At 29.2% G+C, this 15,507-nt stretch overlaps 1 protein-coding gene across 3 annotated transcripts in view; it reads left to right on the top strand.

The window, feature by feature from the left end:
• LOC142330294 (uncharacterized) overlaps positions 1-15,507 on the top strand; it is a 298,879-nt gene that overhangs the window by 216,392 nt on the left and 66,980 nt on the right. For all 3 annotated transcript variants that reach the window (XM_075375505.1, XM_075375507.1, XM_075375506.1), the window contains exons 4-6: positions 3,137-3,207; positions 6,921-7,136; positions 10,508-10,641. In XM_075375505.1, the coding sequence (XP_075231620.1) occupies positions 3,137-3,207; positions 6,921-7,136; positions 10,508-10,641 (421 nt within the window). The remainder of the gene's footprint in view (positions 1-3,136; positions 3,208-6,920; positions 7,137-10,507; positions 10,642-15,507) is intronic.

Below are 15,507 nucleotides of genomic sequence, written 5' to 3' on the forward strand. Positions count from 1 at the left end.
GAAATACCATGTCAGTCTTTATGACGTCATTTCTCTCATCACTTCTAGCTCACAAAGTTACAAGAGTATGCTTTGTTTCTACCAATTCAATTGTAATTTTTTGCCCATTGGAATGACTGGTAAATTTTATAATTAAATTGTTTTATTATAAATTTATATTTTTATTCATTTTCTTAATAATTCTCATACATTTATATTTCTTTTAATATTTTTTAATAAATTTTTGTTCATTTACAGAAAAATACAATTTAATCCTTTATATTCATGAAATGTCAACTTTAATAAGTGAAAATTTAAATCATGACAAAAGTGGTGATAATATAAGAAATAAAAACAAAAAAAAATAATAATAATAATAATGTGCATTGTGGAAAGTAGCAGAGAAAATTATTACTTAATTTTCAAGCCAATCTTTATGGCAGATTGGTAGCATATTTGCCTTTCGTCCAGAAGGATCAGTTCAAATCCTAGACAAGCTTAACATTTTTCATGTTATAGAGAATGTCAAATTGGGAATTAGAATATTAAATAAGTTTAAAAAATGAAGATTATTATTTGATTATTTTTTTGATTATTTTGATTTTTGATTATTTTTTTACCATTTGGATATCACTTTCTTGTAATGTTTTACTGTTTGAAAACAGTGTAAAAATAATAATGAACAGTAAACTGTATTTATCTGAATGAATTAATTGTGAATAATAATTTTTACATTTGCATACACATGTTCCTTGTGATGTAGTTATATCATTTTTAATTTTACTTCTATAAAAATCATTTGCTGTGATAGATAATTTGATATTTTATCAGTCATCCAGATTCATTTCATATGTTGAATATAATAAATGAATTATCATATTAATAAAACAAATAGGGTGTGTCAAATATTAATGTTTTTTCTTGAATAATTTTTACTTTTGCTGAATTATTTTTTTATTATGGGGTACTTAATAGTAGAAAATTTATATTTATAATGTTACCATTCTGCTAACCTCCATGGTGGAGTGGAAGCATCTCAGCCTTTGAACCATAAGGTCCCAGGTTCAAATCCTGGACAGATATAATTGTTCATTTACTGAAAAATTTTAGTTTCATAATTTCTCAACAGGCTTAAAGCTTATGTATCTACTGAATTAATCATTCTGAAAAACATCAAGCTATGGCATTTTATGTAAAATGATCAACAGTTTTTTAAAGTAAATATAAGTATTTATTAAAAAAATTATGTAAGTGTAAAACCTTTTATTTGTTTGTAAGTTTATATCCAGTGATGGTACACTCAGTGTTTTTGATTACGCTGTAATGATAAATGCTTGTATTTCATTATTATTTCTACTCAGGCATTTTAGTAAGCATATTGAAACAGGATGTATGATCAAGGAGTAAGCTCAGGTAGGCACTGCTCCAAGGGATTATTGGGATGGTTAAAAAATGGGATAAGTTAAAAAAATATTTTTTTTACAGCCAGTGTGCATTGTGAGTCATGAATCTTGTGTTCTCAAGTATCTCAAAAGTCTAGAAATAGGAAATTATTTTTAGGAGGTGTACTGGTGTTTTGCAGTTAAAATTTGTAGTCGAGTAAGATGCACCATTTCATTTTGATTAAAAAGTTTGTACATATTTTAATGAGAATTCCCCAAAATTGGATGGGAGAAGGGATAGAGTAAAATTGCCAACTACATTTCCAGATTTCTCCTCACTGGACTATTTCTTACAGTGTTACATATAAAACCAGATTTCTTTATGAAAAACCATTTGATATGGATTAATTATGGAATAGTCTTGTAGAAGATGCCTCATTAATCAGGCTAATCAATTGCAGATATCAAAAATCTTATGTACATTGTATTTTACTAATAACTTGTCTGTTATTTTAAAAGTGTTATTAATTTCCAGCCTCCTTGAAAATTTTTATTGGGTTTAAAGTAGAAGAGCATTGTTTTTGGTATGTTTAAAAAAAAACTCCATTAAAATCAGCATATTTTATGTTGAAATAAGACTAACTGTATTAGACAATTCATTTTGAAAATTCATATTACTGTATTTGTTACTGCTTAATCCTCTGAGAGTTAGTGTGATTATATCTAGCTAAGAAAACTTTCCCTGGAAAAATTTCTATTATTTATTGAAAAAAAAAACAATATTAAATTGCATTTGCCTATCTGAAGATGTCATCTATAAATAGTGGTTTATTTATTTTAAAAAATGGATTGTAAGTATATGTAACTTTTATTTTTTTTTAAAGAGAGAGAGAATAGCTTTTTTACAAAAAAAAAGTTTCATTTTAGATATAAATAATAAATACCATTAAAAAATATTTCAGATAATTTTATAACAATATAAATGAATAAATAAATAGATTAATGCTAGTTGAACCAGAACAGAAAATCCTGTACAAAAAGGCTTCTATACAGTATTATGACTATATCTTTGTTTATTTAAACTTTTATTCCATAGAAAAAATAAATACTTACAAAATGCTATTTATGAGTAAACTAAACAATCATATGATTACCTGCCCATTGGTGCCTCCATCACACAGTGTTAATCTTTATTCTTTTCTGTTTCCTAATAAACTTCTGAATTTTTGATAGCCCCCATTTCCTTTCTGATTGTCTTATCATTTTCAACTTTACTGGTCTCTCTTTTTTGTATCATATTCTAATTTTTGTGAACTCTTTTAATTAATCCTTTTAATCCACTCAAATTATTGCCCCAGCCAATATCTTTCCTGTTCTGTTTATATATTTTTTTATTTTATCTTAAACTACACAATAAATAAAATAAATTGAATTTATCATCCCATTGACCTGTGAGTTAATGCAAATATAATGTCTAATTATATTTGTCAAATCTCATCTTCTCCACTTTGTTTTTCCCATAATTTTTTTTAGACTTTAGAAATACTGTTCAGTTTTGGACATTTTTTTTACACATTTTTACACTTTTAAATTAATCTAAACTCATTTATACTGGTCAGAATAAATTTTAAGTTATGTAAATTGTATTGAAAGAAAACATGTTTCTTGTTAATATTTTATAACTTGTTATAATTTTGTATTGTCTATTTTTATATTTAACTTTGTTGAAATATTATTTTTTCTTCTTTCTATAAAATATGTAAATTGTTTTTTAGCAAAAGAAGCTAATTTTCCAAGAGATCAGTTACATTACTTGAGAGAATGTGGCAGAGGCTGGTTTGGAAGGGTAAGTTTACTTAGTTTTCTGTTACTGTGTATTAATTATGTTATTAAATGTGTAAACATTAGAAATGTTATTTCTTAAATGGATGAGGTTTCTAATTTTCTCCCCTACTCTTATACATTACAAGAGGTACCACTTTAATATAAAGACCATCAAGTAGTTCTGGAGAAATAGCTCTGGATCATCCCATCAAGTAGCTCTGGAGGAAATAGCTCTAGTAGATCATTGAATTTCAAGCACTTCATTTGAAAAATTTGAAATCATTCCATATTGAATATATTGCCTGTAACTTGTTATTTACTAGTTGACATATTTTTTGGTAGATTTGTTTATTCAGTTTAAGGTGCATTTGAGCCTCCATATTTGATGCAAGAATAATAAGTGTGATATGTTGGTCATAAAGAGATATTTGTTCAATCGATGTCTGCAGAATTCTTCAATGTTGCTGTTGTAGTATTATTAATAGTTATATAAGTGTGATAAACTTGATTTTATATTTTCCCTTAATTTTTTTTCCTACAGTTGTTTCCATATAATGTATCCATATCATGTGTTAACACTCACTTAAAAAAAATGATTTTGTCATTATGTTTGTGACAACTGAAAAATAATACTCATTCTAGTCTTTTTGAACTATGTTCATGTAGTGCTAGGTTTCACGCTAATCTCAGAAGGCAAGCTTAATAAAAATAAACAATGTTGAATTTATAGATCTAAGAAGCTATTTAAAATGTAAAATGGAATAGAATTTTAATGAATAATGAACTGAAATACAAGTTTAAAATAACTTATTTGCTAGAATTTGACAAGAATCAGTTTGCTGTGTTAAGAATATAAGATAAATGGAGACACTGTGGTTCTGAAAGGTGTAAAACAGAGGTGTAATCTGTCCCCCATTTTTTTTAAATTACTATTCGTTAGTGTCATTACAGTAGTTATAGAAAAAGTATGAGAGTGGAATAATTTCCTAACAGAGAAAATAAAGATGTTAAGATTGTTCATTTTGATTTAACATGAATGGCAAGGATTTATCTGCTTAGAGAGAAATTTAGTTTGAAAATAAATAAGATATAGGTATAGAACACAAAGAAGGATAATTAGGAATTAAATATTAAAATGGGAAAACATAATATATAAGACCTGGAACATCTTAGGAAGTAGCATGCTGGAAATTAATGAATGAATTCCAGGTCTGGTTAGTGAATATTACCTAAGTTAGAAATAGTGGGTGTGATTCAGTGCATATTAGTGTGGATTTTTTTTTTTAATGACTAATGCTAATTTGAGGTGTGATTGGAAAGTTTTAAGTCTGGGCTTGTAATTTTAAAATGGCAATAAATATGGCCTATTGTGATTGATCTCCTTCAAAGTAGACCCCTTCTGACTGAACTCACCAACTTCAGTGGTGTTTCCACTTTTGGAAGCATTCTTGGGAAGTTCCTTTTTTAAGAGTATTAAGAACCCTCTCCGTATTTGCCTGAATGTCCTCAGTTGAGTCAAATCAGTGAAAATTTCACCCCCTTTCAGCAAAAATTTCAATTTAGGAAACAGGTAGAAATCAACAAGGGCTAAATCAGGGAAATAAGGGGGATTGGAGAAGCATAGAAATTTGAAATTTAGCCAAAAATTCTGTGATCAAGAATGTACAATGAGCGAATGCATTGTCATGGTGGGGGACCCAATTCTTATCTTTTAGAATGCAGGCCTTTTTTCCACACATTTTCACACAAACACTGAAGGACACTGTTATAGTATTCCTGGTTGACTGTCTGCCTCCTATGAGTGAATTTGTGACGCATTATAACCGTAGACTCAAAGAAATTCACCAACATTGTGTTTACGTTCAACTGACTTTGGCGTGTGTTTTTTAGCTGTCGCAAACTTTGATCCTTCCACTGTGATGATTTTGCCCTTGTTTCTGGGTCACACCCATAAACCCATGATTTGTTACTTGTAATTACCACATTTAACAAATTTGGGTCAGTTTCAGGCTGATAAATCAGTTCTTGGGATACTTAAAGTTGGTGTTATTTTTGCAGGTCTGACAATAATTTTGGAATGAATTTCACAGACACTCGACACAAGTTCAAATCCTCAGTTAAAAATGAGTGAACTGAATAAAATCTTAAATTCAATTCATAAGCCATCTCCCTAATTGTAAGTCTATAATCACAGTCTTCTAAATCGTGAACTTTTACAGTGTTTTCATTGGTTTTTGAAGTGGAAGGTCGACTGAACTGAGAGTCATTTTCAGCTGATTCATAGCCATCTTTAAATCTGTTGAACCAAATAAAACCAATTAATCGGCTTAGACATTTACTCCTGAAAGCTGTTTTTAAGAGTTCATAAGTCTCCAAAGCTGATTTCCCAGTTTTCAAACAAAATTTGACATTCCGTTTTTTCATCCGTTTTGCAAAATCACTAATCCATCGAGAACCGAAAAAAAGAGCTTTGCTCACTTGGATGCCACCACTCTCAACTGAACAAAGATATCTTGGTGATCTTTTCAGGATGTTTCATAGACAGTACAAGCTTCCCTTCTGCACTCGCAGACAAACCTACCTCTTCCTATTGAACAGTGACAGCACCTGTCTTAAAACTTTACAATCATACCTCATAGCAGTTAACTGCTACTTGAAATACAAATATATAAGTGTAAATGTAAAAAGTTGCAGAATTGTGTTATTTAGGTAGTAAAGTTATGAAAGATAGAAAGGTAAGATACAGATAAAAAGGGACTGACACAAGCAAGAAGAGCTTTTACACAGAAAAGAAATTTACATGTTATCACTTGAGGGTCTAAGAAGATTGGCAAGAACGTTTTTGAATTTTTTATGAGTAATGCATTCTTTTAGTGAGATACAGATAATATGAAAAATTAAAAGAAAAGAATGTAACTTAGTGTTAAAGGAAGATAATAAAAGTTAGGTGGATTGATAAAGTCAAAAGTGAAGGGATGTTATGATAAAAAGGAAAGGAAAAAATATGACAGTATCTTAAATGGAATAAGCATGTTTCATCATAAGATGATGTGGACCTTACAGTGATACTAGTTTAGTTAATCTGGTAATGTTGAAGATGAAATCTTTAGAATAAGACAAAGGGTGGATTAGTTAACATCAGTTAACTAATGATGTAGAATAGAGTAAATATGAAATTAACAGATGTACACAGAACAGACAGGAATAGAGTATAGCATCAAACCAGTCTATGGCTGATGACAAAGAATCTGTATGTTATATAGTTATAAGATCAGCATATATGATGTAAAAGATAGTATATTGGTTTTGATTTTGAAGTCTCATTGTTTAAGGATTTAAAGAATAAATAGCTGCCTAGATGGTAAACAGTAAGACTGCTGATCAAATTGTCAGGAATTATGATTTAAAGGGCATCATGTGTATGAATCTATGGAGCAATGACCGGAGAAAATGAACAAAATATTAATTTATTATATAAATTAATAAATAGTTTTTCCTATTGTTATTTTTATCTGTAAATAAAAGATGGTTTATACATTGATGATTCTTAAAATTATTAAACAATTCGATAAAATTTAGCTTGCTGTGCCTAATTTTTTCAGTATTGTTTAAGTATTACTCTATTAGGGTTTGCGTGTATGTGCATGTGTTTGAATTTGTTCATACGTGTATGTGTGGGTGGTGCATGTACGTATGTTTAATTATAACTTAATTACTTAATTAATATTTTAATAGGTGGTTGAAGGTGAAGCAAGAGGGGTGGGAGAAGGTGGCCGTAGCTGTAAAGTGGTAGTCCGAATTCTTAGAGAAGATGCAACTCCGTCCGAACAGAAATTCTTTTTAAATGAAGTTAAACCATTCCGTGATCTTTCTCATCCAAATATTCTGAAACTTGTTGGCCGTTGTCTTGATACAGAACCATTTTTAATACTTCTTGAATCTTGTAGTAGTGTAAGTGAAAGTCATTATTATTTTACTACAAATTAATATTATTATTATCTTATAAGAATCTAAGCATTGCTAAGATGATTTCATTGTTGATGTGTATGTTACATAATACATGTGCTAATGAAAGATGAAGTATTTGTTCTATGTTAGTTTAGCTATGTTTGTATGTTTAGCTGTATGAACATTTGTTCAAAATTTATGGTTTTTTAATAGTGTTTTTCAATTTTCATTATGTTATTGCTATAAAATTACAAATATTCTTGTTTTGTAAACAAAACAAGAATTTGTAATATTACAAATATTGTTTTGGTAAGTAGAATAACTGATTTAAAATGACTGATATTTGTTCTTGATAATAATTTTTTGATTCTATGTATTGAGTTCTGTTACCTAATTTTTTTACATGACCGAGCATGAGATATGAGAGTTACCTTCAAAAATGTCATTGCCATTCCTAAGAATAATAAGCATTCCATGGTCGCTTTAACAGGGAAAGTAAGGTGTGAGGATAGTAAGTTCAGGATGTTTTATTAAACATTATTTACTATCAGCTCAGATTAGTGCTTCTTTACTAGCTAATGCTTGTCAAAGCCTTGAGGAAGACTGCAATAGAAATAAAAAATTAATGTACTTCTGTCTGTAGGTAACAATACATATTATATATATAATGTAATGCAATGTAATGTGTAAGATATATATATTTCTTACACTTTAGGTTAAGTTTTAAAAATATCAGTACTAGTTTTGGTTTTACTAATTGTCAACAGATATAGTTAAATGAGTTAAGATTAATGCATGTTAATTTTTTTTATGTATCAAAATGTAAAGAGGTGTAAGTGTTTTTCTTGACTAATTGCAGACCAATTATTTGTAAAATTGTTGTAAACAATGTTTATAAAATATTAATTTCATTACTGCCTCAAAAACTATACAAAAATAAGGAATCTTAAAGCATTAATATACAAGGTTGCATTAATAACTAAAAATTTCAAAACAGTCTGTTTTTAAATTCACCTATCATAATAAAGAGTTTTTGAAATACATTTATCGTTTAGTTAATGAAAGAAGACTTTGTAAATTTGAAATGTTTTTAACTAGAAATTAATAATATACCAAATATTTAAACGTAATCTCTTTACTTCAGTTATTAACAGCTCATTTAAACTTCAAAATTGCTTATTTACAGTTAAAAGAAAATGTGAGGAGAATGCTTTTTCTTCCTGTTATTTAAATATATAGTTTACTTATGTAGAAACTGAATTTTTATCATTAAAAATCAGATTGTTATTGTTATTTACTTTCGCTGCAGTGGCTCTTTTAAAGAAAAATAATTCTCTATCAAAATTATTTCTAACAGTAGTAAACAGTTTTTTAATAGAAATTTAGAAAATGTGGTTGTTTATGAAGTTAATATAATAATAATAAAGAAAATTGAAAATGTATTCTATATAGTTTTTCAATATTCAAATTCACAAGGTCTTAAATAGGTCTTGCAAAAATTATGTTTTTATAAGAATGCATTTATAAAAGATTAATTCTTATATTTATATAAGATTTTTTTTTATAAGAATGCATTGCATTCTTATATTTTTATTAAAGATTGATGTAAGGTAAATCACAATGTACCCTTATCAAACATGAGTCTATGATAATTTCATATAGATTTTAACTGACTGGGAACGGCTAAATTAGCAATTACTGGTAACAAAATTTATTACATATTGCATCCAGCTTTAAAGATAGTATCACTGAGTTGATCAAGCATCGAAATTTCTTTTTTTAGTTGATAATTCTTATTTTTGTGCTTAGGTTTTATCACACTAGAATTAGGTCTTTGGAGTTTGAAAAATGTGCAATTCTTTTTACTATTTTATGTTTGATACCTTGCAAAATTGTAAATGTAATTTTATTTGTGAATTTTTTATGGAATTACAAAATTGTTGTTCTCTACACATGAACAAAAAATCTGATGTGGACACTAAATGACTTCCTTGTACGCCTATTAAATTACATATACACTTTTTTTAAATTGAAAAGTACATAAAATTTTATTTCATTAATGATTTCTGATGTTTTCATTTTTTTTATTGAATTATTATTTATTGTAAGTTTTTTTTTTATAATCAGAGGTTAATAACTATTAATAAATCAGTATATTTAAATTAAAACTTAAAAAATGGAGATGAAGTAGGATTTGAACCTATGTACCCCTACCCCTTGTAAGATTCAAATATTTCATTAATTAAAATTTTATGTGGCTATAACTTTGGAACCAATGAAAATAAGTACCACTTATGATTTATTGTTGAAAAGCTCACAATGAGGGCTTATTATTGCAGTTAAGAAAAACTCCAAAATCCAAATTTTTTTTATTTTGGGTTTTTTCAACACTTTTGGTCCAGTCGATTGCACTCAAAATGGGAGGTGCATAACTAGATGTTACAACAGTCTTAAATCTAAAATTTCAGCATGTTACGGCTAATCTATTTGAGTTATGCGAGAAACATACGTAGGTACATACGTCACGCCAAAACTAGTCAAAATGGATTCAGGGATGGTCAGAATGGATATTTCCATTGAAATCTAAAAACTGAAATTTTTCATCATCACAGTACTTCCTTTACTTTGTACAAACTTCCTTTTACTTTGTATTTCAGTTTGACTTCTTAATATGTATTTATACATCAGAATTTTTTGCTTTGGAATAATCTTTGTGAAAAAAAACATTTTTTTTTTTTTTTTTTTTTTAATCTTTTTTGTAAAGATAATGCTAAATGAAGACTTACAGTAAACTGAATTAATTTATATTAAAGAAGTTAGTTTCAATTCATAAATTTCAGATAGAATTTAATAAATATTATTGAAGAAGTGATTATGTTTTATAAATGAATAAACATGGAATTTTTCTTTATATATATTGATGCTTTATGTATTGGTGCACCAGTAAATAAAATAACCAATAATAATAATATTTACACTCTTGTTATTTTATTTAAATTAAACTTTTAAAAAGATGAAAACATATTTTAAGCAATTTTTACCAGTTGTTATTTATGAACATTTATCTTTCAGATGTCAGGTGTGATTTTAGTCTTTGAAAAGAAGTTTTACTTGGTCCGAATACTAGTTTAGAAGATATAATCTTGAACTGTTCATAAATTTATCATTATGTTAATTATCCAAAGATTGAATTTATTTTCTTTTAATTTTAGTAAGATAAATGGGATGTTTTCCCTGAATTTTCTCAAAAGTTTCTGTATGGGACAAATATAGATTCATTCCACCTAAAGGCTTGTTGTTTTATACCAGTCTATGTAATGTAAAATATCAACATAGATTTTTTCAGTATTAATTTTTAATTTCATTTTTTATAGGGTGATCTGAAAAGTTTTCTCTGTGGTAATGTAGCTAGCAGATCTGCCCTTTGTGAACAAGGAATATGTCTTAGAATGATGTGTGATGTAGCAACTGGACTTCAACATATGCATGAAAATGGATTTGTTCATACGTTAGTATTATTACAGATATGTTATTATTTTAGTTATTTGGGATCAGTTAAAGGCACTGTCTGAAGAACACTTGTGATTTCAAGATTAATTTTTGTATTTTAATTTGCCGTTGTGTACAATGATGTATAAAAAATTAATATTAATTAAAAGAATTACTTAATTTTTTGATTAAATGAAAAAATAAAGTAATTTTGTAATTATGTATTGATTAACTATTTAAATCTCATTCGAGTGTTTGTATGATGGGTTCATATTAGTGAATAATAATAATTTTTATATGAAATATGAACAAATACTTTTATTTTTATTTTTTAGTAATTTAAAAAATGTTTACAGCTAAAACTTATTATTTTAAAATTTCATCCCAATGTTGAGGTTTATCTCTGACCTCTTTACTGTATACTTTTGTGCTTGCCAATAATATAACAAAAATATTCACTAACGTTCAAACATCATTTGCTGTTATGTATTCTTCCATTTAGCTTTATAATCAACATTCTCTGGCTGTTACATATTGCATTATTTTACCATTATCATTTTATTGAATTACCATGTTATTGATTTTAATCGTTATTTCTTATTTGCCCCTATCCATCCACTTCCATCACTTTCTGTTATCATTCTCATTACTTTACCAACCACATGCCACTAATTATGTTCCTAATGTTCTACAGTAGTTTCTTCCACTCCCTTTTTATTGATAGATTTCATTGCAGATTTCCAAAAATCCATTTCAACTGTAAGTAAGGTAGCCTGTTTTATTTTGTTCTTTTATTGTAGAGTAAGTTAAAGTTTTTATGTCTTAAATTAAATTTAAATTATGAATCGTGAGATGTTGCCGATGGTCAGGGGGCTTGAGTACTCATTGATACAGAGGGGGCTTGAGTGCTCAGTCATATCGAAGTGGTATCTGTGAGAGCCAGACTAAGGAATGATTCCTGAAATAGGGCAGCAGCTCGTTCAGTTCAGGAAGCCATATCAACAACACTCAATCTTCTGAGTACTGTACAGCTGAAAGCAATGGAAAACTACAGCTGTTTTTTTTTTTGTTGAGAAAATGTAGCTCTGTGCATTCTCATGTAACAAAAATATTCTTCAAGTAAACTAGTCCCCTGTTCAGATCTCCGAGTTTAACCCACCGGGTTAGTCTAGTGGTGAACGCGTCTTCCCAAATCAGCTGATTTGGAAGTCGAGAGTTTCAGCATTCAATTCCTAGTAAAGTCAGTTATTTTTACACGGATTTGAATACTAGATCATGGATACCGGTGTTCTTTGATTCTTGGGTTTCAATGAACCACACATCTCAGGAATGGTCGAACTGAGTCTGTACAAGACTACACTCATACATATCATCCTCTGAAGTATTATCTGAACGGTAATTACCCGAGACTAAACAGGAAAAAGAAGATCTCCAGGTGGGGACTCCTAAGGAAGGGGTCACCAGAAAATTAAAAAATAACATTCTATGAGTCAGACTGTGGAATGTTAGAAGTCTAAAAATGGTTGGTAGGTTAGAAAAATTAGAGGGAAATGGGTAGTTTAAATGTAGATGTACTAGGAATTACGAGGTTTGGTAAAAAGACTTTTGATGGTGGGAAGACCAGCAGTGGGAAAACGGCTTTTGGTCAGGTGATTTTAGATTAATTAACTCAGCGTCAAATAAAAGGCTGGCAGGAGTAGGTTTTGAGATGAACAAGAAGATACGAATAGAATAGAGCATTTTAAAAAGCTTAGTGGTAGAATCATTTGTAATCAGGATAAAATCAAAACCTATGCCAACAACAATTGTCAACTTGTACAAGCCTGCAAGTGCCCATGATGATGATGAGGTAGTGTGTGTATGAAAAAATTGATGAAGCAATTAAACACATAAAAGTAAATGAAAATGTAATAATAGTTGGAGATTGCAATGCAAGCATCAGAAAAGGCAAGGAAGGAAATATTGTGGGTAGATACAGGCGGGGCAAAAGGAATGAAAGAGGGAACTGACTTATTGAGTTTTGCACAAAGTATAATTTAGTAATTTTCAACACACATTAAAAATCATAATAGAAAAATATAAATATGGAAAAAGCCTGGCGATACTGCAAGGTATCAGATAGATATCATGGTTAAGCAAAGATTTAAAAATCAACTCGTTGACTGCAAATTGATACACTGATAATGACCATAATTTAGTGTTAATGAAATGTAGATTGGGGTTTAAAAACCTGAAATAAGGTATCAGATGAATCGGTGGAATTTAGAGAAGCTTGAGGAAGAGGAGGTAAAGAAGATTTTTGAGGAAGACATCGCAAGAGGTCTGAGTAAAAAAGATAAGGTAGAAAATGTAAAAGAAGAATCGGAGAATGTTAAAAAGGAAATTCTTAAATCAGCAGAAGCGAACTTAGGCGGAACTAAGAGAACTGGTAGAAAACCTTGGATTTCAAACAATATAGTGCAGCTGATGGATGAATATGCAGCTGGTAGTAGAAAATATAAGAATGCTAGAAATGAAAAAAGTAAAAGGAACTATCAACAATTAAGAAACTATAAACAGGAAGCGCAAACTAACGAAAGAAGAGTGGATTAAAGAAAGTGTTCAGAAGTGGAAAGAGAAAGGAACATTGGTGAAACAGACAGAGCGTACAGGAAAGTTGAGGAGAATTTTGTGATACATATTTTACATATGTTAAAATCTAATAATGTGTTAAATAAAGATTTATAGTACCAATTTATAGTACGAAAGAAAAGGTTGATAGATGGGTGGAATATATTGAAGTTATATGAAAGAATTGAATTAGAAACTGGTGTTATAGAGGATAAAAAAACAATTGATGGAAAGGGAGATACAATACTGACATTTGAATTTAATAGAGCATTAAAGGATTTGAGTAGCAGAAAGGCTCCTTGGATAGACAGGATACCTGCAGAATTACTGCACAGTGCAGGTGAGGAAGTGAGAGATAAATTATACAAACTGGTGTGTAATATTTATGAAAAAGGGGAACTTCTGTCAGACTTCAAAAAGAGTATTATTGTCATGATACCAAAGAAAGCAGGAGCAGATAAATGTGAAGAATTCAGACAATTAGCTTAACTATACATGCATCAAAAATCTTAACTAGAATTCTGTACAGAAGAATTGAGAGGAGAGTGGAAGAAGTGTTAGAAGACCAGTTTGATTTCAGGAAAAGTATAGGGACAAGGGAAGCAATTTTGGCACTCAGATTAATAGTTGAAGGAACATTAATGAAAAACAAACCAACATACATGATGTGTGTTGGTTTGTTTATATTTGTTTGTTGTTTGGGGGAGGTGTGGCGACCGGTAATGTCACAAGGTGGGTGTCTTCCCCCTATGGGGTTGAGATGTAGACTGGAATAAAATGTGGGGCATTTTAAAAAATTTAGGGTTCAAGTATAGAAATAAAAGAACAATTACTTACATTTACGGGAACCAAATTGCAACAGTAATAATCGAAGAGTATAAGAAAGAAGCAGTAATAAAAAAGGGAGTCCAACAAGGATTTTCCCTATACCCATTACTTTTTAATATTTACATGGAACTAGCTGTTAATGAGATTAAAGAGCAATTTAGATCTGGAGTAACAGTGCAAGGTGAAAAGATACTATGATTTGCTGATGGTTTAGTAACTCTAGCCGACAGTAAAAACAATTTAGAAGAAATAATGAATAGCACAAATGAAGTCCTATGCAAGAACTACCGCATTAATAAACTAAACAAAATAAAAGTAATGAAATGTATTAGAAATGAAGTAGATGGGCCGCGCCACTGAATATAAAAATAGCACGAGAAAAGACTATAGAGTTAAAAGAATTTTGTTATTTGGGAAGTAGAATTACTAAAGATGGATAAAACAGGAACTATATAAAATGTGGAATAGCACAAGCAAAATGAGATTTCAGTCAAAAATATAATTTGCTTACATCAAAAATTAATTTAAACATCAGGAAAACATTTTTGAAAGTATATGTTTGGAGCATAGCTTTATTTGGAAGTGAAACTTGGATGATCGGAGTACCTGAGAAGAAAAGATTAGAAGCTTTTGAAATATACTATAGGAGAATATTAGAAATCAAATGGGTGGATAAAGTAAAAAATGAAGAGGTGTTGTGACAAATTGATGAAGCTTGAAGTATTTGGAAAAATATAGCTTAAAGAAGAGAGACTTATAGGCCACATCTTAACACGTTCGGCACCATTGACGCATAAGTGGGTGCTTCTTCATTCACGTTCTTTATTTATATTCTAGTGGCATATCGTTTGATACATTAACAACATAAATTCGTGCTTGGTCTCTGTTTTTTTTTTTTTTTTTTGTTATGGCAGGATGAAATAACGGGACCTTCACAACCAACGAGCCAATGACTAAATGTAACAAAAGTAATGGCTGAGTTTTAATTTAAAAAATCTTTAGAAACTGACATGTTTCACTATTGTGAAGAAGAATGCATGACACTTATTACAGAACAAAATTCCAACAACAGTGGTTTTGAAAAGTTAGTTGTGAACAAAACGATGATGAACAGACTTCTGTTGGTAATAACCAAACGCCTACAGATTTACCTTCTAATATTTTGTGAGCATCAGTACCACCAAATGTGAAAAATACCCCATTTACTTTCATTAGAATGATTAAATGTATTTTTGTATGTAATCTGTTTGTAATTAGGAGTTATATAAAAAATTGTAGAATCTTGAATGAACAAATAATAAAAGGAATTGTATGTATAATTTTATGTATTTTTGATTTGTCTTGCTTAAGAGTATTCTGTAGTTTGTTTCTATATAATAGTTATACTAAAAATAAAAGTGATTGTTTTATTTGTAGATAGGTCATAATAGCAAATAAAAACGTAAAC

The sequence above is a fragment of the Lycorma delicatula genome, chromosome 9 (assembly GCF_047948215.1).
Source record: "Lycorma delicatula isolate Av1 chromosome 9, ASM4794821v1, whole genome shotgun sequence".
Lineage (NCBI taxonomy): Eukaryota > Metazoa > Arthropoda > Insecta > Hemiptera > Fulgoridae > Lycorma > Lycorma delicatula.